This window comes from Diplotaxodon limnothrissa, linkage group LG10 (genome assembly GCF_057381915.1).
Source record: "Diplotaxodon limnothrissa isolate DT_005_m linkage group LG10, D_limnothrissa_male_GT1.1, whole genome shotgun sequence".
Classification (NCBI taxonomy): domain Eukaryota; kingdom Metazoa; phylum Chordata; class Actinopteri; order Cichliformes; family Cichlidae; genus Diplotaxodon; species Diplotaxodon limnothrissa.
Window position 1 is genome coordinate 11,978,460 of NC_140605.1, and position 22,446 is coordinate 12,000,905.

The following is a 22,446-nucleotide window of genomic DNA, read 5'->3' on the forward strand; positions in this document are numbered from 1 at the left end:
AGAACAAGATGATAACCCTCCCCGGAAGTGTTTCCTCATCCAATTTAAAGACATTGGTTATTTCTTTCACTTAGAAAATCGAACAAAAAATTGCCCATATTCGCCGTAATAATTAATAATTCCCTCTAGATAAAAAGGAAAGCATTATTATTGGTTGGCTCTAGATGTGGGGTCTTTGGGCTCGGGAAATCTCCCAACTCTATGAACTGCACAAGAGCTCATTAAATAATGCAGACCACGACAAGGACGATGAATGTGATTCACACATCAGGAGACACTTTACATTTGTCGCAAGTTGCTGAACAGACTGTGGATATATGTAGTGTATAAGCCGGTTTGGTGCACAGTCTCATACAGAAAACGAGGCTGCTCGTGCTTCGCTGTCTGAACGGAACTAATACCATTATTACTGCTAATTGCAATATTAATATTAATTCTATCTCTGCGTGAGGCTCATTGTTATGTCGAGTTGATGCAGGAGCCATCAACCCACAAAAAACATCTTATATAGAGCTCAGCTGAAGACAAAACCGGAAGTGTAAACACTGTAACCTCTTGATTCTTTTAGTATCGTCTGTCTCCTCTTTGGCGATTGGTCAGATGACCATCGTCATCTCGGTGACGTCTAAACACTTCCAGGTCGAATCGCATGTGGAGTGTTTTACGTGTTTTGGTGGAGATTCTTGTATTTACGTGTTTCATGTCTAAGATTTTTCACGGATCCGTCGGTGAGTCCTACGATGGCGAAAGTGCGTCGGTCCAATGAGTGGACTGAATCCGACGCTGTTGCTGAAGTTGCTACAGCGGATCCATCGGATTTTGTGCTGGAAACGTTCCCTCCTGAATATGTGGACAGAATTTCGAGGTTTATAGAGTCTTCTTCTGTTCTCTGTTCGAGTCAGAACAGAGAGGATGGTGCAGCCGAAGGAGAGCCCACTGAAGCAGACAGGTGAGGAGTGGAGGTCACTCCGGCTTAGATACTCTGACAAATGTATCTACATGTCTGTATTTTTCACAAACAGCACACACATGCAGACACACACACACTAAAGATAACCCCAAATTTCGTGAACGCAATATTAACATTGTATTTCATAAAAGAGCACTTGGATTTGTAGATAATGCAAAGAAAAACTGATAGTCTTCCTTGCAATGATCCCATAACACGGTACAACAAGGTAAACAGTGTACTGTGTCAGAAGATTGACATCAGTCTGCTAAATAAATGCTCTATATTGTAATGTAATAAAGGAAGAACGGTCAGATATCCTCCATCCATCCTCTGTACTCTTCTGCACCTTTCTCCTTGCCACAACACCACACATCCTTCCTCCTCATGGTCAGGGTGTTACTGCTTTTGTACACCACCTCCTCCAGTTTCACTCATTATCCTGTACACGATACTGCACTCAAGTTCAGTAAACATATTTTTCCAGGGCCTACTTTTCAGTGGGAAACCTCCAGTTTTGCAGAATAAAAATAAAGTTTGATCGCTAGGGTCTGAGCTCATTTCTCCAAACTAATATATCACATATTAAATTGAGTATAAAAAAATAAGTAAGCCCTTGCCCCAAAGGCCTACAGGTGGAGGGGCTGAAACAGATGTTGGTGATTGAGAAAAACCTCAACAATACCTTTTTAAAAGTTAAATACAGTCACTTTCCTGTGGTGCAGTTGAACTCCTGTGCGAGCATCAGAATGTGGAGTAAATGTGATTTAAGTGACTTTGAAAGTGGCATAGTTGTTGGTGCTGAAGTCCAAGTATTTCACAAACTGCTGATCTATTAGGATTTTCCCCAGAACCATTGCCCTGGTTTACAGCGAATGATCCAAAAAAAGAGAAAATATCCTGTGAACATTATTGAAGCCAACAGTTACTCAATTACATTTTACATCCAAGATATGCAGAAGAGTATCTGTCTGCATTATTCCATCCTGCTTTATATCAGCATCGAAAACCACTGAAGTGATGTAATGGTGTGGGGGATATTTTCTTGGCACACTTTAATCCTCTTGATGCCAACCAACCCTAAATTTGACGCCAGAGCGTGTCTGAGGATCGTTGCTGACTATGTCTCTATCGCCAAAGTCAAACCATCTTCTGATGTCTGCCATCGTCATATCATTTCAAACTGGTTTCTTGAGCACGACAATGAGTTCTTTGCACTCAAATTGCCTCTGTGGCCAGCAGATCTCAAAATCAATGTACACTTCACAAAGTAGCCGGTGATTTTAGACGCCCAAATCTGAGGATGTGCTTAGGACCAAATTCTAGAAAAATGGATTCGCACTTGAATGTGTTTAAAATATGTCTGTTTGTCTGTTGCCTCCAGGTCATGAAAATGTTTTGAAAACTGCAAAAACTCTTGAGCTTGACACACTGACCATATAATTGTGTCTGCGCAGTGACTCAGCGGACAGCCTGTTCATCACTCAGAAGCCTGTACCTGAGGCCGTGAGGTCAGGAAGACGGAAGCGCCGCGGCCTACGATCAGGTCTCACGTCTCCCAGAGAGCGAGAGGAAAGTGAAGATGACAGTTCACCTTCGGCCTCCCTTCAAGACACCAGAAGTAAAAGGAAAAAAAAAGAGACAAAACTCAGAATGCCAAAGTACAGTTTCCCATTCCTCAAAGACAAGATGCCGAAAGCCAAGGGCATTTTTTTAAGTGAAGTGCAAAACACGAGGCTACATGTAAGCATAAACAACAGCAGCAGAGCACACGCTTGTTACAGCAAATGCCAGCAAATGTTAGAACTAAAGCCTTTTATTTGTTCCAGTATTCTTCAGTGGGGGCCTTCTTTGATTGTATAAGAAAGCTGCAACAGAGCTATCAAACCGTAGAGGATCTGGAGTCAAATTTACCAGCAATTGACATGAATGGAGAGTGCATATCTCCAATATCAGAGTAAGTCTTTAATGCTAGTTGAAATGTTGTTTTGTTACTGATTTCCTTAGTTGCCTTTAAAGCTTGCTTTTATGTTTTTACACTGCATTTCACTTCCTTTTATGCATTTGAATCATTTTTTTCTGTCTCATGTTTGCTATTCTCACTACATTGTAGAACAGTAATATATATTGGAAACTGGTGAATAATGTAGCGAAGAAAATGGCAAAGAAAGCAGGCTGTGTTTCAGATGCCTCAAAGTTGCCACTTTTTCTTCTGGAACATGTTCAAGCAACTCCCGAGTCTTGTCAAAAGAGGAGTGGTGGGATGTTTTCCTCCTTTATGTATTTAGACCATGAGAGACACAAGTAGGATCATTCATAGCATATTAACAAAAATCGAAAAATGAATCATCGGACCATGAAGGTGAAGTTCTTGACATTCTCCATCCTCTTTGGCCTTCAGGGACTGATGCTTGTCTTTGTCAAGAACTTGAAAGTAAGTTGAGTCCTCAAAACCCATCGCATGCAATGAAACTGTCAGACGATGATGAGGTCTACTCCAGAAAAGTGTTAATGAAAGTTCCCTTTACTGCAGAGGGGGTGTTTGCAGAAGGTACCAGCCTGATGAAACAAACTGTTAACATCACCTCAGATTAGAGCTGCAGACATATCTCACTTTTGAAGGAGTGATGATTTTCTTCCCACATAAATTTGCCTAACATCTGCTGGCACAGCCACGTAAAGCTCAGGTCTCAAATCTGTCAAAATGTGAGCCGATTTGTAAAAGCACCAATGCAGAACTGAGGCAAAAGAGGTGCGTGTGAATTAGCCAATAGTAAGAAGAGAGCTGTGTGGACTAAGACACGAGGAGTGGACATTAGAGCAGTGGGAACTGGACTCTGAGAGAGGGTGAAATCTGTCACCAGAGTGTAAAGTTGAATGTGGAATCTGTCGGGTTTTGCTTTGTTTACATCCATTTCTTCCAAAAAGAAACCTTCATTGAACAGATGTATTCAAACATATTACTGACACGTTTTACCAGTTTATCAGCTGCATGTAAAGTACTTTGAAATACACTAAAGCATATTAAAGGCATTAAGAAATACAGCTGAAATGTTTGGTAATTCAACAACTTCCTTTCTTCTATTTCAGGGGAGAAGAAGAAAATGTAGGAGACGAGGACATGAAAGTGGTGGTAAGCAGGCTCTTGATACTATAATGAGCACTTTATGAGCATGTACAGGCCCTAAGTTGTGTGTCATTTGACAGGCAAAGAAGCATTTTGTGATACCATCAAAAAGGAGACACTCACAGTCCTGGTATAGCGAGAAGAAGAGAAATAGTAAAGGAAAACAGTGGACGGAAGGACTTACTGGTGATGAAATGCCACCAGGAGGATGGGGGGTTGTGTTACATAAAATACCAGCTAAGAAACCCTCATTGAGAGCTGCACAGTCTTCAGATTTGGAGAGCTCTGATGATGAAGATCCTTCTTGTAGCATTCTGAGAGAGAAGAGGACGAGTAATAAACAGCTCACACCCCAAAGCGTCCGCGCTCAAACCGTAACTCTAAAGACAAACAGTAAAAAGAGAGACAGCTCTGAGGGAAAAGAAATGGAGGATGAGCTGAGTGACAGCAGTCCTCCACAAAGTCCAAAGGAATGCATGCAAAAGTGCAGAGTTTCAAACAAAGAGGAGCTATCCCAGCAAGGGCGGGGAGACAGTGAGCCTGCAGACCAAAGTTTCTTCCAGAGTGACACCAATAATGTTGCTACATGCAGTGAAACCAAAGTGAAGAAGAAGCAAAATCACAGAGAACATAATGAAAGTGCAGAAGAAGCTGATGATGAAAGTCAGGAGGAGGTGGAGGTTCAGTATGCTGCACTGACTGTGAATGAGGAAATCACTGAGGTGGAGGAAAGTCCTCATCTGTCACAGACCATCAGCGAGCTGGAGCTTAATGAAAAAAATAGGTTGGAGGAGAGTGACATCTCTGATTCAGAACAGAGGAAGAAGAAAAAGGACAAGCAAGAAAACGAAAATACAGAAGAAGAAAAGAGCCAGGACGAGCTGGAGGATCAGCACACTGCATCATCTTTGAATGAGGAAATCACTGAAGTGGAAGAGACTCAACATCTATCACAGACTGTTAATGAGCTGGATCTTAATGCAAAGATCGGTTTGGAGGACAGTGACGTTCCTGATTCACAACAGAAGAAGGTGAAAGAGGACAAAGAAATCAAAAATGCAGAAGAGGAAAAGAGCCAGAGTCAGGACAAGCTGGAGGATCAGCACGATGCCGCATCTGTGAATGACAAAATCACTGAGGTGGAGCAGGAGACTCCCTGTTTGTCACAGGTCACCAGCGTGCTTGATGTTACCGGAAAAACTGTGATGGAGGACAGTGACGTGACTGATACACAACAGAAAAAGAAGAAGAAGAAAAAGAAGAAGGTGAAAGAGGACAACAACGAAAACAAAAATGCAGAAGAAGAACAGAGCCTGAGTCAGGGGAGGCTGGAGCTTCAGCACGCTGCAACATCTCTGGATGAGAAAGTGATTGAGGAGGAGGAGAGTGACATTCCTCATTCACAACAGAAGAAGAAGAAAAAGAAGAAAAGAAAGAAGTCACCTGAAGAACACGAAAAGGAGAAGATGAAAAAGAAAATGTCAGAAAGCAACGATGGTGAGGAGGAAGATGTCGAGCAGTTAAAGTGCAACACCGCTCCTGAATCTCTTCACGATGATGTGGAGATACCAACAAAGAAGAAGAAAAAAGGAACAGAGAAAAAGAAAGAGTTTAAAGATGAAGGTGAAGGTTTCAGAAATACTGAAGCTTTTCAGGAAAACCTTGAGAAAACTTTGGAATCCAGTTGTGCAAAAAGAAAAAAGCACAAAAAGTCATCTCAAAGAGATGAATCTAACACTCCCGAAGATGAAGAAAATCCACAGAAAACAGATGAGATTGAAGACCATGATGCTGGTTTACTGATGACCAAGAAGAAGAAGAAAATGAAAAAAATGTCAAGCATGGAGGGCTCCAATGACACTGTGGCACAAAGCTCTGATCTGTTGTCTGTGCAGCGGAAAAAAAAGAAGAGGAAATCTTTCTTCCTCGGTGCTGATGTCGAGGGAAAAGCTGCTCATTCAGAGGAAGAAAAACATTGTCCTTTGCAATCTGTGGCTGCTGAAAAGCCAGGCGTCAGCACCGGCAGTCCTGCTGAATCAGCAGAAATCACTGTAAGTTTGGACGAATCTAATGACAGAGTCAGGAAAAAGAAGAAGAGGAAAATGTTAACTGAACAAGAGAGTGTGGAAAAAGATCCGGAACCAGATTTTGAGGAACTTGAGGAGGCCCTGTCTGACACAGGGCTGAAGAAGAAGAAAAAGAAACGTAAGAGGAACGAAACCAAGTCAGCGACCCCTGTGAAAGGATCAGAAAATGCTGATACAAGATGCTCTGATGAGGCTGTGGTGTTAAAAAAGAAGAGGGAAAAAAATATCCAAGAAACTCCAGCAGCTGCAAGTGAAGAAACTGAATCGGAAAGTCTGTTTGAACATGCTTCACCATCTTTAGATACACCCAGAAAAGACAGCAAAAAGAAGACAAAGGGGAAATCTGCTCATAATGTTTCACTATGGAGTAAAGAACAATCTTATGGATGTTTAATCACATCCAAAGAAGGGCGTGAAACTGACATGAAAGAGCGAAAACGAACAGCTGATTGCAGTTTCACCACGCAGTTGTCAAAGACTTCTGCGCTGCCCTCTCCACACAGCATCAAGAAAAACAAGCCAAAAAAGCTCAAGCGCACCCTTCATAATCCCAGTGGGGACTTTCTTACACACAGTCAGTACCAGTAAAATAGCTCTCATCAGTCACTGGGACACAAACACCCATCAGTGTTTTTACAATGTAACTGCTGAGTGACTTTTTACCATTTTATTTTGTGTCAAAACATTTTATTATAATGGCTCTGTGAGCTTTTTAATGGTGAAAAGCATGTCATCAAAACAAACCATGATGGATGATTTTAATACTTTTTTTTTTCACAATAAAAGTTTCTGAATACTAAAGTCATTATTCATTTAATAAGTAATTATTTCAAAGAAATGTACTTTTAGCTATGCAAGTTAATACCGCATTGAATATATATCAACAATCTGCTTGGGAGTTTGCTGTTTGGAGTTTTAATTTGACCTCAATACCATCTAACCCAGCGGTCCCCAACCCCCGGGCCTCGGACCAGTACCGGTCCGTGAGTCGTTTGGTACCGGGCCGCGAGAGTTGAGGCTCAGGTGTGAAATGTATGGTTTTCAGGGTTTTTATTGTTTTTCAGCGTTATTTTGTTATCGTTTTTATCGTAAACTCTGTTTTCCTGGGTCTTTTCACGTGTGTTATGAATAAATCTTCTTTTTTTCGGTACTGGTACTAGTTTTATTTTGTTGTATTTAAAGCCGGTCCGTGAAAATATTGTCGGGCATAAACCGGTCCGTGGCGCAAAAAAGGTTGGGGACCACTGATCTACCCTGATGAAATGATAAATTATTTAGTTTTTCCATGACTGGGTTTTTAACTTTACTCTATGGCAGTCTGTGTAGTTTACAGTATTGATCCGTGTTTTTATGCTTAAGTAATTTAAGCTTCTCCAGCTCCATAGTCAACATCCATTGTCCAGTATATCCACTATCTGCTGCACATGTCCAAACCATCTCATTCTTGCATCTCCAGCAAGGATGCTGCTGCCGTCATCACTTCTTCTTGATACTTGAATGGTACTCATGGCCATTGGTCATGAGTATTTGCATGTTAATGATCAAGGAACTGACCTCCCAGCCCATTGTTCCTTCAGTGGTGCTAGTTTCAGTTATTATGCAAAAGTACTGTTTATAAGATTGGGGAAACGTGCGGTCAGCTGAGTCTAAAGAAGTGACCTGGATACGTTTCTCCCACTGAAAACGCTGCGTCTAGATGAACAGGATCCTCTTTTGGGTGTTCTATATAAGAATGTAGTCCACCGGTGTGCACTTCCTTCAATTCCCTCCATGCATCACCCTATGTTCCTCTCTCTTGTTGAAGTACTTATTATAGAATAAGTACTTAAACAATTATTGAATGAGTGTGCTTTTTTTGTTCTGTGACCCATTCATTCATTACTCAAAGCTTTCCAACCAAGTCCTCTTTGGTGACATCTGGTGTCCAAAAATATGTTGAGCAGCTTGAATCTACAACTTGATATGAACTGCTTCGCTGTGATTGCCCACTCGATAGGGTTAAATTGACAGCTTCTCTTTAATATCACGTGACTGTTCTGTGTGATATTGGGCTGTTGTGGTGCTTTGAACATATATTTTTGGGGGTGAAAAAGATGATTTTGTGTCTTTTGATTACTAAATGATTTTAAGAAATATACCTTTGTTGTTTGAACATGTGCCCCAGAATACCTGAAAAACATTTTTGCAAAAAACATCCAATGCAGGAAGGCACAAGATGCAAAAAGAAATGTTAATAGTTCCACTGTAACTTGTCCTGAGGAAGACTGACTGTGGAGCAGAGCCAAGCAACTGTGTCAGTCTCTCTCTCCTCTCCAGTGAGGAGAGAGAGACCATTACAAAGTAAGTATATAAGAGAACGAAAAAAAAGTGACAAAAAATAAAATAAAACCCGGCTCCTTATAAAAAAAACAATTACTCAAGAAATGCTCAACAGGGAAAAAAATATCAAACGAAACCTCAAATTGAAGAAATTGAGGTTCAAATACAATTAAGTATGACACTGTAACAAAAATATTTTACTTAATGGTAGCATGTTAATTTCAGTCATTGTGATTCATTGGTACAGTATTGACAGTTTAACACAAATATTTCTTTGGGAAAAGAAAACTACGGAAACACTGACTGAAGTGAAGCTTAGCAACTGTTTGTTTTAATTCTTTTGCCCACATATACATGTATACATAGATATGTTTTATATTGTAAATGATAAGGGTAGGCACCCTTTGCTTTGTTGACAGCGCTGCAAACTTTGCCTTCTCTCAATAAGCTTCATGGTGTAGTAACCTGAAATGGTTTTCACTTCACAGGTGTGTCTTGTTAAGGTTCATTTGTGTAATTTCTTGCCTTCTTAATGGGGTTGGGACCATCAGTTGTGCAGAAGTCAGGACTGTCAGTTATGTACCAACCAACTTTTAGAATTCATATTATGGCAAGAACCAATCAGCAAAGTCCAGAGAAACGATAGTCCATCATTATTTTAAGAACTAAAGATCAGTCAGTCTGAAAAATTGCTAAAACTTTGAATGCGTCTTTGTGTAGCTGCAAATACCATCAAGCACTGATGAAACTGGCTCAAATGAGGACCACTCCAGAAAAGGAAGACCAAGAGTCAGCTCTGGGGCTGAGGATAAATTCATCCGAGTCACTAGCCTCAGAAATTGCAAATTAACAGCACCCCAGAGCCCAGATAAATGCCACACAGAGTTTGAGTACCAGACACATCTCTACACCAAATGTTCAGAGAAGACTGCGCAAATCAGGCCTTTATGGTCAAATAGCTACTAAGGAAAAGCAAGCAGAGATTTGTTTGGGCCAAGAAACAATTTGAGTATCCACATGCAGCACAGCAAACCAGTGAGGGCTGTGGTTTGCCATTTCTACATCATTGTGGTTGCCAAATCATTTTAATATGACCTGCCTGACAAAGTGGAGTAGACCAAAAGATCCTCAAAAGCCAGACATGCCATGATCCAAGGTAATTCAGGAACAAATGAGAAACAAATTAACTGAGATTATCAGTCCGGAAAAGGTTATAAAGCCTTTTATAAAAGCAAAAAAAGAAGCTTTGGACCCCCCAAGTGTTCATGACTCCAATATAAGAAAGAGACTGTTGGCAAAAATGGCCCGCATGGCAGTGTTCCAAGATGAAAACCATCGCTAAGGCAAAAGGAACAAAGTCTCATCTCAATTTTGCCAGAAAATATCTTGATGACAGGGTCGCCACCAAAATTGACCCCCCCCCCAGCTCCCCCTGGCAAGTCTGTCCTATGTTAATAATTTTAATAAACATAAGCACAGAGAAAGACACCCGACAATGAGTTGAAAGATTAGCTTATTTATTCCTACATATACAATTTGTCATTTGTATTGTCACTTTGTATGTTCCTCACAATTTCTCCTCATCCTCCAATGTGGTTGAATTACAATTTCTCCTTCATGCAAACACTAGTATTGGTGTCATCCATTGGTGAGAACAATGTTAACATACTGTACAACCAAATTAGTTCCTAGAACTTAAATTATGCAAACTCATTGCCTCAAAACAAAAAAAACCAAACAAAAACCCACAAGTAAAACTTGATAACCAAGCTAGGACAATTTATTCATGGAGTACCCAGTACTTAGAATAATTAGATTTTTCTGAATGAAACCTATCCACATAGAAATCGAATGCAACTAGATCACATTATGTTTTATTATCCTCGAAATGAAAGACATTTTGTAATGCAGTTGAAATCAGACCAACTTTTATTTTCAAATGCAAAAAATATTTATTAGTCAACATACTGGACACATTAATGACAAACAAGTATATTCCCACTATTGTAGCTTGTGTTATTTAATTATACTTCAAATATTATCAAATTCCATCTATCCATCCATCTTCATCCGCTTTATCCGGGGCCGGGTCGCAGGGGCAGCAGCCTAAGCAGAGAAGCCCAGACCTCCCTCTCCCCAGCCACCTTCTCCAGCTTATCCGGGGCAACACCAAGGCGTTCCCAGGCCAGCCGAGAGATCTAATCTCTTCAGCGTGTCCTGGGACATGCCCGGAACACCTCACCCAGGAGGGATCCTTATCAAATTAAATTTTCATATTTGTTAAACAATTTAAAACTTTAATAACCTTACAAAAAAACAAAACCAAAGTCTCAGATTGAATTATTTTGAACCCAAGTTTAAGCAGTTCTGCTCAGTCCAGGCATTACAGCCTGAAAGACTGTCATGGATTAAGGTAATGAAAATGCAGTGATCGCAGAAAGTTCAACTTCCCTTATGTACAGTGGCAGTGAATGTGGAATGGAGATGCAATGGTCTTGAATCTGCAGGTGACTTTCTTCACTGAACACCATCTGTGATGGAGGGCTCATCTCTCCTGGTATCCTATAAGGAAACAATCATATTCTTTAGAATGCCACATTACATTTGCTCTTCTTAAAACATTTTTTTCCTGCATTTGCTACAGAACAGACCTCAAGATAGACAATCAAGCTGAATCATTGCACTGTTACAAAACATCCATCCATTTTCTTCCATTTATCTGCAGTTGGGTCCCAGAGGCAGGATCCTAAGCAGAGCACCCCGGAACTCCCTCTGCCCAGCCACCACCTCCAGCTTATCCAGGGGAACTCCTCCCAGTGGGACATAGACACGTAGACAAAACCTGCTGGTACCCTTTGGTCAATGAAAGGAAAAAGTCACAATGGTCACAGAACTAACTAATCTGACTAAATAATAAAAATTCTATGAATGTTAACCAATGAACGTCTATCGTTCGAGCGTGTATCACACTCAACATGGACCAGAGGAAGTGAAAGGAAAGATGTCTCAGGAGATAAGATAAATAATCATAGACAAGCATGTTAAAGGCAAAGGCTATAAGACAATCTCCAAGCAGCTGGATGTTCCTGTGACTACAGTGCACATATTATTCAGAAATTTAAGATCCATGGGATTGTAATCAACCTCCCTGGACGTGGCCGCAGGAGAAAAATTGATGACCAATCAAAGAGACAGATAATCTGAATGGTAACAAAAGAGCCCAGAAAGACTTCTAAAGAGATCCAAGGTGAACTTCATGCTCAAAGCACATCACTGTCAGATCGCACCATCTGTTGTTGTTTGAGCCAGAGTGGACTACATAGGAGATGACCAAGGAGGACACCACCAACAAATCACAAAAAGGCACATCAGCTCCATGTTCACAGAAGGAAAAATGAAGCATATCAAGAAAAGAACACTGTCCCTACTGTGAAACATGGAGAGGGATCTGTTATGTTCTAGGGCTGCTTTGCTGCATCTGGCACAGGGTGTCTTGAATCTGTGCAGGGTACAATGAAATTTCAAGACCATCAAGGGATTCTAGAGAGAAATGTGTTGGCCAGCATCAGAAAGGTTGGTCTCAGACGGAGGTCATGGGTCTTTGCAATAGGACAATGACTCAAAACATACAGCTAAAAAACACCCAAGAATGTCTAAGAGGATAACATTGGACTATTATAAAGTCGCCTTCTTGGAGCCCTGACCTCAATCCTATTGGGCATCTTTGGAAGGAGCTGAAACATGCTGTCTAGAAAAGGCGCTCTTCAAAAGAGGAAAATACTGGAGCAGTTTGCTCATGAGTGGACCAAATTACCTGCTGAGCTTTGCAGAAGTCTCATTGACAGTTACAGGAATAGTTTGATTGCAGCGATTGCCTCAAAAGGTTGTGCAACAAAATATTAAGTTATAAATTAAGTTATTAATAAATTTTACTTCCTTACTACTTACTAAATATCTTGTTTCCCACACTGAAGATTAACAATATATTGGAAAAGCAAAATACTTACCACTCAGTTGACATCTTTCTGTCCAACAGCTCCTTTTCTAGACTCAAGAGTCTCCAGAGTCACCAGAGCCTCAAAGAAAGTAAAAAGCAAGAAGAGGGAAAACCAGCAAATTATTTAGAAGCTGATTCGATTCTTAAAGGCTGTCCAGCCATTATAGCTGACAACATAGAAACTGAATATTAATCTCATACAGTCAAATTACACTATAGCAGGAGTTGGCAACTTTTCTGATGATTAGTGCAATCTAAAAATTCTTCAGAAGTTAATGTGTCACATCAACCAACTTTTTTCAACTAGCCAACCTTTTTCCTACATCAAACCCTGCCCCTGGCTGTGGAATGCAGGCAGTTGTAAGAAGGGAAACTTGTTGGAGTTCTAAATGTCACAACTTGACAGTTGTCTCTGCTTTCACATTTTTCAGCTCAATCTCCCTGGCTCTGGCCAGCTCCGCCCATAAGTTCTAGCTCCTCCTTCAGATGAAACTCTTTCGCATTTCTCTCTCTCCAGCTGGAGATGAGCCAGATGAACTCGTAGCCTAGCATCCTGCTTTGAACCTAAGGACTATCGAGAGTGGCTCAAAATGAGGCAGTGTCATTGGCAGTCTCCTCAGGCAGTCCCTGAGCAAGAGGCGTGGACACATACAGTGCTATATTTTGATCTGGCAACAGGGGAACATGCTAAGATGCTACACCATGCTCAGCCAACTCAGGTGGACTGGGAGACATTTGCAAGGCCAATATCCCCTTATCCACCAAGCCAGACACCAGAGCAGCTTTTAGCTCAGCTTTATGCAGAACTATGGAGACCCCAATCCCGTAAAATGATGCCACCTCATGCAAATAGTTTTTCCTACAGGCATCGAGCTGGGCAAGCGACAGGTTAGCCGTAAACACAGAAATATCTAATGTAGACATTCAAACATAGTTTAAAAAAAAGAAAGAAAAGAAAACCAGTCAATAGCACACAAGCCAGCTACCCTAGGGCTACCAATAAACGAGAACCTTCCCCCAAACACACACACACACACACACACACACACACACGAGAAAAATCTATAACAACGGGGTTATCCAATAAATAAAAATACCACTGAACCTCTCCCCAGTCCTACCTACCCTTGAATGCTAGCCTACCTAGCTTCTGGAGTGTACCAGGCTCGAGGCAACTTTAAAGGCAAACTTTCAGTGCTTTGAGCACTGAAAAGCCTACCCCCAACAGGGACCCAAATCCCCACCCGGGATTACTCCGAAAATAACAAAGGCAAAATAAAAAACGAGTGCCTGAAGGAAGAGCTTACACTCAGCTAGACACTCCCCTGTGCTAACTGGGGAGAGCGTCCCAAATACACCAAAGTTAAACAACGGACCCAAAACCTGATACCCAGCCATTTCAGTTTCTTTCATTCAAATCCCGTTGTATGCAACTAAAACATGTTTATGTTTACTTGAATAGAAACAGTTTACAGTTCTATAATTAGCCACAGATTTTACATTTTTCTTCAAATTTGTTTAGAAAGATTCCACTTAAACTACCCTTAAACGTACTATTCTCTTAAAGATAATGTCAATAGCAAGAGGTGGACCTATCAGCATTGCCTAGCTATACACCAAATAGAGCCACACAGGTCAGAGATGGACAATAGTCACCTGAGCAGGACAGTAGGGCTGTGTGATTTGACAAAATATATCAGATGACAGAATTGAAACATCTACCATTTAACATTATACTCTAATTTGTTTTGTGGTGTCAAAATACACAGTTTACAGCAAAAAAAATTAAATAAAATAAAATTTCATCGTTTGGATGGTCACCATGTGGATGCAGGCACAGAATACCAGCATGGCCATTGAGGATGAGGCAGAACCAGGTAGCTCCAAACAGAAGGACCAGTCAAAACAACTCAAGGACCTTAGTCCTTGGGTGGCTGTAGCTCAGGAGTGTAGGTGCAGGTAGAGCAAGTCATCTACTGATCGGAAGGTTGGTGGTTCGATTCCTGGCTTCCCCTAGTCTGCATGCCAAATATCCTTGGGCAAGATACTAACCCCAAATTGCTCTCCGATGCATCCATCGGAGTATGAATGTGTGTGAATGTTAGCTATAAAGCACTTATAAAGATATGCTTGTGCGAATGGGTGAATGCACAAGTTGTGTAAAGCGCTTTGAGTGCTCAGATGAGTAGAAGAGCGCTATATAAGAACCAGTCCATTTACCATTAAAAAAAAAAAAAAAAAGAAAAAAAAAAAGGATGAATAGTGTTAGTGTGTCCCGTGCTGTTAAATCTCAGTGTGACGTTTGTATCTATAAGTTTAAAAATTGCGTGCCGTTTTGTCTCTATGAAACGTACGTACTACATTGAACAGCATAGTACATTAAACCACTAACTGTTCTGCACTCCACATTTCCATTTAGCTTGTGTTAAACCCTACCACCTTTAAGTTATCAACACTGTAGTTTCGAAGGTGGCTTTTATTTTTAAATCAGGTCTCTTGCCATAATACTTGGTATAAACACATAATGCAAAACCAAGTGAGGGCTGGCTTGACTGTACTTCTCAAATTGGAGATTAAGCTTGACACCAGTTAATGATTTGCTGCACTTTCCAGCGTTGTGTCAAAGTAGTTACCCCCAGCAAAAATTGTTTCCCCATCCATGAGAGCACGCAGGAGGAGGAGCCACATGCTAGGCTCAGTTACTGTATGCTACTTGTTACTGATCTGCACTTGTTGTAATAAACCCCAAAAGCTGAAAAACACACTTGCCAGGGTTTCTACTGGCCAGGGATGTCAGCAGACATCAATAATTCGGTGGGTACTCAAACTCTGAAATTTTACTATAGCCGACTTATTTTAAGATGAACACAATTTTCTGTCTCTCTCAAAATAATTGATATAAAACTTGACCATCAACTGGTGAGTTTCTTAATTGCTTTTGTTTTTGATCAGGGTTCCCAGTGTCCAGTTTGCCAGGCAAGTGCTGCAACAATTTAAAAAAAAAAAAAAAAAAAAAACACATTCCCATAAAGGGAGTCAATCACTGAAAATAATCACATTTAATCACAGAATGTTTTGTTTAGAAACCTGATTGATTTGTATACTTCAAAAATAAGAGTAGGAGATTAGCATTCTGTGTAATTTCAATATTATTAATGTAAATATGTTTTTCTAGTTAAGATTTCTCAGCCATTTGAATTTGTTGGAATGGACCTTATTGGGAGACTTACAGAAACCAAAAGGGGACATCAGTATATTTGTGTTTTCATTGACTACTTCAAAATAGCAACAGGGATCCCCATTGAAGTCTAAATCAGCAAAGGAAGTGACAAACTGATCAAATTTGTCCATCAGTTCGAAGCACCTAAAAGGGTTCTTAGCTCGCAAGGAAAGGAATTTGTCAATTCTATAAGCACTTCAGTCTTTGGCAAACATTGTTATTGGCATGTAACACATATTTTTAAAAAATTATACACATCTGTAAGGTTCTACTTCTGGTTTCTATAAATCTGTTTGTGATATTTGTGTGACTGCTGTATATTTCAAATCTTATTGTAATGTACTTAGAGTCAGTATATTTTACTTGCCGTTGCAGCTCAAAACGTTATGCAGAATGTTACACAGAAGAAACCTCTGCTCCCCATATCATCCACAAACAAATGGCTCGGTAGAGAGAATGAACAGCACCATCCAGAGGTAAATTCTTTGTTATATTCTGTAATAGACCACACCAAAGCCTGATACTTTGAGTACATCCAGCTTAATGCGTGAAACATTACAGTTTTATGGGGTTCCCTTCCACTAAAACATTAAGGTATGACATTTAAAAGCCAAAAAGGAAAATGATGTCATATGAATGTTTTGCATGTGCCTTTATTGTCAGAGCCCTCTGTAAAGTTGTTGGTGACCAACCAGAAACATGGGATGACTATCTGGATGTTGTGATGTTTGGTCTCAGAACAAAAAAAAAAAAAAAGAAAAAAAAAGAAATAAAAGCAAATGACCACTGAAGTACTCATCCCATTACCTGATTTTTGGCAGAGAGGCTTGTTATCCATATGAAATCCCAGAACACTACATGGTCTTTCTGTCTGTGACAAACTACAGGAAAATCCTACGCAAAGCACCATAGTAAGTTTTTGATGCACATGCAGAACAGTTTCAATGCATGCTACATCACCACCTTAAAAGCAACAATTTTATCAGATCCAGGGTCAGAAGCTACAGCAAAGGAAGAAAACGCCACCAGAACCAGCCCCCAAAACCAGTACGCGCTGCAGGTCCACAAGCCAAATCACAAACAGCAGCAGACCCAGATCCAAAAGCTACAACTCCACCAGTGACTACTCCCCAGGTTGTAGCACCACAAGCATCAACTACGCCTAAGCAATCTACAGCACAAACTGTAGAAGCAACAGTACTACCAGCAACAGCCTCACAAGCTACTCCTCACCACTTCCAGCATCATCACCTCAAAGATATTCTCAAGCTGTTGCAGAGAAATGGAAAAAAAATAAAAAATAAAATAATAATAATAATTCTTTGTTATTGTGTAAACCAGAATGTTCAGAATTGACATTGTACAATTGTACCCTGTCTGGCAACATTTTGATCTCATCTCTCCAAATAAGGTATGCACACAGTAATAAATATCACAAATGATAAGTACCATAATATAAATAAACCACACCCCAGATCCTATAATCTGATTTCTGTCTTTTAGTTTATTGAAAGGTGAAGTGTTTGCTGTGCTCCAAAGAACTTTAATACAGCAACAACACCTCATCTATGCTGAGGCCTTACAGAGCCCTGCGCGAAAACAAGGAGGCTATCCAAGGTGGACCAAGCTCAGTTAAGTTTTTTTTAGGTTGTAAGGATACAGTCATTTTATACATTTAGATTCCCCATGTCATTCATTTATATTTGGCTTGTAATTACAATATATGTAATTTCTCAATGTTGTGTTTGTTTTATCAGGGGAGAGGAATGATGTGGATGAGGCCTTGGTCAACATGGTGATTCCCAGCCCTTCACTATTGTGGAGGACAGTGGGTTTAGAAAGCTTGTTAAAGCTTTGAACCCTAACTATGTTCTCCCCACAAGTCAGGTGTGTATCTTAAAATATGAAGCATGTTTGCAGTTTTCCTATATTTCCATATTAAGAGCGGTACTTTCTTTTGTTTAGGCTTTGAAAGCTATGGTGGACCAAAGATACAAAGAGTCCAAACTAAAAGAAAAACTGACTGTGGCAAAGGCTTCTGCAGTTAGTTTGACATCTGATATGTGGACCTCCATTAACACAGAGGCTTACCTAGCTGTCACCTGCCATTTCACCGATTCTAACACTGCATTGCATTCTGTGGTGTTAGGTGTTCAGCACTTCCCTAAAGCAAATACTACTATCAATTTGTCCCAAGTAACAGCAGCGCTCATGTCAGAGTGGGGCATTACAGACAAAGTTACATGTTATGTGACTGATGGAGCAGCAAACATGGGTGCTCATGCAAAGGAACTTTGTTTGTGTCACAGTAATTGTGAGGCGCATACATCGAACCTAATGGTCAAAAGCTCTTGATCAACACACCACGCTGTCTGAGATCCAGACCACCTGTAGGAGGATAGTGGGATATTTCAACGTTTGTTCCATTAGTTCATTACTGCTTTAAACACTTAAACCCCCGGAGAGCAGCCATTTGGCTTTTCTAACAGGGTTCCATCTCTAAATGACGGCTGATCAGCAAACCTGGGAAACCCACAGATAATTGGAACTATGGCACGAAACAGCTTCCAAGACATCATGCAACACCTACGCTTCATGACAAGTCCACCCGCAGTGATCGAGCAAAGACTGATAAGTTCGCTGCAATTTCCAGTGTGTGGGGATCATTTGTCACCAACTGCATCACGTGCTACAACCCTGGTCTACATATCACCGTTGATGAACAGCTTTTCCCATCAAAGACTCGGTGCTGTTTCCTGCAGTATATTGCAAGTAAACCTGACAAGTTTGGGATCAAGTTTTGGGTGGCTTGCAACCTAAAATCCAAGTGCATTTGCAATGTCTTCCCATATCTTGGCAAGGACCCCAATCGTCCCACTGGGGAGAGACTTTCTGAAAATGTAGTAATGAGGCTGATGGAACCATTCCTAGACAAGGGCAGAAATGTTACCACGGACAATTTTTTCACATCGCTTTCACTTGCGCAAAAACTTCTTAGACGGAAAACCACCATCCTCGGCACAGTCAACAAGATTCGCAGGGAAATTCCTCAATCCACTCGACAGACAGATCGCAATGAATTCACCACTCAGGTATGTTGCAGGTCTTTTGTGGTTCTATGTTTGTGTTTCATTGTGTGTAAAAGGGCTATGGAAATAACAATTTATCTTATTTCTTAGGTGTTTTCAACCTCTGCTGCCACGCTGACGGCGTATGCGGCCAAACGGAAGAAGACAGTCTATATTCTTAGCAGCATGCACAGCGTGGTTCAGACTGATAACACTACCAAAAGGAAGCCAAACACTGTCACCCTTTACAACAAAACAAAGTGTGGCGTGGATGTGATGGACCAGATGGTTCGGGAGTACACTGTCCGCAGAGGAACACGGCACTGGCCAGTTGCCGTGTTTTATAACATGATTGACATGGCAGCACTGAATGCACATGTGCTGTATCAAGCATGCACCGGGACGAAGGAAAGATGGGTGGACTTCCTGGTGGAGCTTGCAAGAGAGTTGGCTCACTCTCATGTAGCTGCGAAGAAGGCAAGAAAAAAAAAAACAAAAAACAGTTGCTTTGGACACAACCCTCCACACCTAGCCCTGGAAAAAGAGCCATGTGTCAGGTCAAACACAAATGCAAGAACAATCATGCCACTGTGCGATGTGTTCACTGCAACAGATACACATGTGGTAAATGCAGACAACAGATACCATGGCAGTGCCAGGATTGTGAGGGATTGCTGAAAATGTTGAAATGTACTCACTCACTTTTTATTATTATTTGTAAATATGTGTACAAATGGTTGGTTTTTTGTACTGTTTTTATCAATAAATCTCAGCAACAAAGGGCATACACCCATGTGTGTTGATTTCTCCCTAAGATGGCAAACTGAAACACTCCAAGTTGGTGACTTTTGGAGATTTCCCTGGATGATTGAGAATGCATCAGACGAACACAAAAGGAAGTTCACAGCTTTTAGCAGCTCCCCCACCCCCTCATTCACACACCCCCACTCCCCTCCCTCCAGAATTCCCAGGTAACAACCTAATATACATATGAATGACTAGCCAATTTAGCTTCCACTTGGCTGAAGCTAAAGCCTAGCTAAAAGCCATTTGGCTGCTCTCCGGGTTTTAAAGGTAGAAAGGTAGAAGCCTGGCAGTGCTACTGTTAAGGAGCTGCTGCAGTAACACAGCTTGAATTAATCAATTTGTGTTGGCTGTTTCTTTGGAGAGGCTGCAGGAACAAATGGGCCGGCCTCCACTGAAGTTAATTCAAGAGGTGGATACACGTTGGAACAGCACATTCCAAATGCTTCACCGTGTTCATGAGCTCAGGGAACCTATTGGAGCATCGTAAGCTGGCCTGCACACTGATATTTGCCCACTGTCCTCTGAACAGTATAATGCTCTCTCCATTTAATGATACCACCACTGAGCTGTCAGAGGAAAAGAGTGTCTGGATCCAAAGTAATTCCACTTCTAACAATGTTGCACCATGCACTAAATGAAGAGGAAATAGGAGCGACGTGTTGACATGATCATGACTGGTTTCATAGTATCAAAGTCGTTGTCTGACTATTACCAACGGGTTATTGTAGTGCACAGTTTAAGGTAAGTAGTCCGCAAGGTACATTATAATGTCAGAAAATTGCATTCACGAAACAAGTGTGTTGTTTTTCAACTTTTGCGATTTACTGCATATCAGTAACAGAAACTGAGGCAGGTAAGTGTGCTCCTCCTCCTCCTCTGCGCTCTCATTAAAGGGTAAACAATTTTTGCAGGGGGGGGGGAGGTAACAACTTTGGGACAACACTGGAAACAGTGGCGGTCCTAGCCTGTTTGGCGCCCCGGGTGAACACTCCCTCCCTTCAAGGGGGGGGGGGGCTGAAGTCAAAGTTTACATTGATTTTAGCAGCAAGCAGGTGCACAAAGGGCTCTCTCGCTCACTTTTCACCAGTGTTGGGTAAGTTACTTTAAATTAGTAACTTAGTTGCATTACTAGTTACTTCTATCAAAAGTAACTCAGTTACTTCAAGTTACTCATTACTTTCAGAGTAACTAGTTACTAGTAGGGCTGGGCGATATGACCCAAAATTCATATCTCGATATTTTTTAGCTGGATGGCGATATAAGATATATCTCGATTTTTTTTTTTAAAGCCATAAAGTAAGAACAAAAAGAGAGTTCTTAGTCAAAGCTGTGTCCCAGATGTCACACAGGCACTTTTATTAACATAGAGCATAGATGTACATAAAATTTACTCAAAAATAAATTATGAGCATTTATTAAATAATAATGCTCCATAAATAAAAGAAAACTGTTGTTTTTGTGCATAACAAAAAGCTCACAATTGTGCAGTCAAAATGTAAACTAAAAGACGCTGAGCACAATAACAAAGACAGATTTCACAGCTGCTCTGTTCCCAACTTCTACTGCGTGACTGATAGCCTGGAGTTTGAAATCCACTTCGTAACCATGTCTCTTAACAGGTGCCATTTATGGTCCTTATTAGGGATGCCACAAACGATTATTTTGATAGTCGACTAGTCACCGATTATTTTTGCGATTAGTCGACTAATCAGATCATCATCCATTGAACGTAAAAGTACAGCTTATTGCACCAGCAGCATCTGCTCTTATATAACTATCATTAGCTTACAGCTTTAAGTGTTTAAGGTCTGTGCTAACTAAAAATAAAGACAAGATGATAGTTAATTGAATTCTAATTAAATGTGCAGATTGTTTCGGTGGAGTTTAATAAACTCAGCCGATTTACTCAGGAACAAATAAAATACTGAAAAAAGCCAAACAATAAAATTTTTAAGTTATCTAAGTGACTTGTATATGTTTAACCTGAGTAGGGCGGTGGGTTTGAAAACGATCTGCCGGGAGTCCGGTGCTCTCATGGCCCCCGGATAGCTATCGAGCTAGTGGGTAACAGACGCCTCCGAAAACGTCGGAGCGCTTTTGAAAATATGTGGTGTCCTGATAAACTGAGCAGATATTTGAGGTTTACACAGCTACATTCTCGCCTGAAAATATGTTAAACGTTTATTTTGTGACCCAGAAAGAATAATAAGAGTAATATTAAAACTAACTAGCTGCCGCCATTGTTGACAACTGCGCTGGGCCGCGCTATGAATTCTGGGACAGTTTCTTCTTCTTCGGGGTTTAACGGCAGCTGGCATCCTTGTACATGCAGTGCTGCCATCTTCTGTTTCAGTCCGTTATTACACTCTTAAATCCTGCTACTTATTCCTGCTTTTGGGATCTTACAAAGCTTCAAATGACGCGTCGACTATTAAATCAGTCGTCGACGATTTTGATAGTCGACGTAATCGTGACTAGTCGACTAATCGTGGTAGCCCTAGTCCTTATACACACACACACACACACAATACGGTAATATTACGCTGAAGCACAGTACGTATCACTCCGCGAGGCTCAGCCGTAATGCTCCGACAATCCATCAAGCGGTGCAGCTCCGTAGCTTACCAAAGTCGTACTAAAACATTTTGACAGATTGCTGAGCGCCGTGTACCACATAAAATCGGTTCGCGGCCATCAAGCACAACCAGAATTCATACATAAGGCGCGCTGTCAACTTTTGAGAGAATGAAAGGGTTTTAGGCTGTGCAGCGCCTCTGGGCTGCATGGCGTTAGCGTGGTTAGCTCGTTAGCGTGGTTAGCTCGTTAGCGTGGTTAGCTCGTTAGCGTGGTTAGCTCGTTGACGCCGTCCAGC

General features: G+C 41.0%; 1 protein-coding gene and 1 pseudogene across 1 annotated transcript; both read left to right on the plus strand.

Annotated features, from left to right (window-relative positions):
* Positions 1-680: 680 nt before the first annotated feature.
* On the plus strand, positions 681-6,751 carry pho (phoenix). Its single transcript, XM_085363541.1, has 5 exons — positions 681-949; positions 2,407-2,692; positions 2,779-2,906; positions 4,040-4,082; positions 4,157-6,751. Exons 1-5 carry the CDS (start codon positions 741-743, stop codon positions 6,749-6,751), a joined length of 3,261 nt encoding a protein of 1,086 aa, XP_085219667.1. The 5' UTR covers positions 681-740.
* A 7,550-nt stretch (positions 6,752-14,301) lies between these two features.
* LOC146623945 (E3 SUMO-protein ligase ZBED1-like) lies at positions 14,302-18,088 on the plus strand (annotated as a pseudogene).
* Positions 18,089-22,446: the final 4,358 nt, after the last annotated feature.

Excerpts from the sequence above, each read along its gene's own strand:
- pho (XM_085363541.1), top strand. The coding sequence starts at position 741 with ATGGCGAAAGTGCGTCGGTCCAATGAGTGGACTGAATCCGACGCTGTT. Across the intron at positions 950-2,406 it reads GAGCCCACTGAAGCAGACAG|TGACTCAGCGGACAGCCTGT; the intron begins GTGAGGAGTGGA and ends GTGTCTGCGCAG. Across the intron at positions 4,083-4,156 it reads ACGAGGACATGAAAGTGGTG|GCAAAGAAGCATTTTGTGAT; the intron begins GTAAGCAGGCTC and ends GTCATTTGACAG.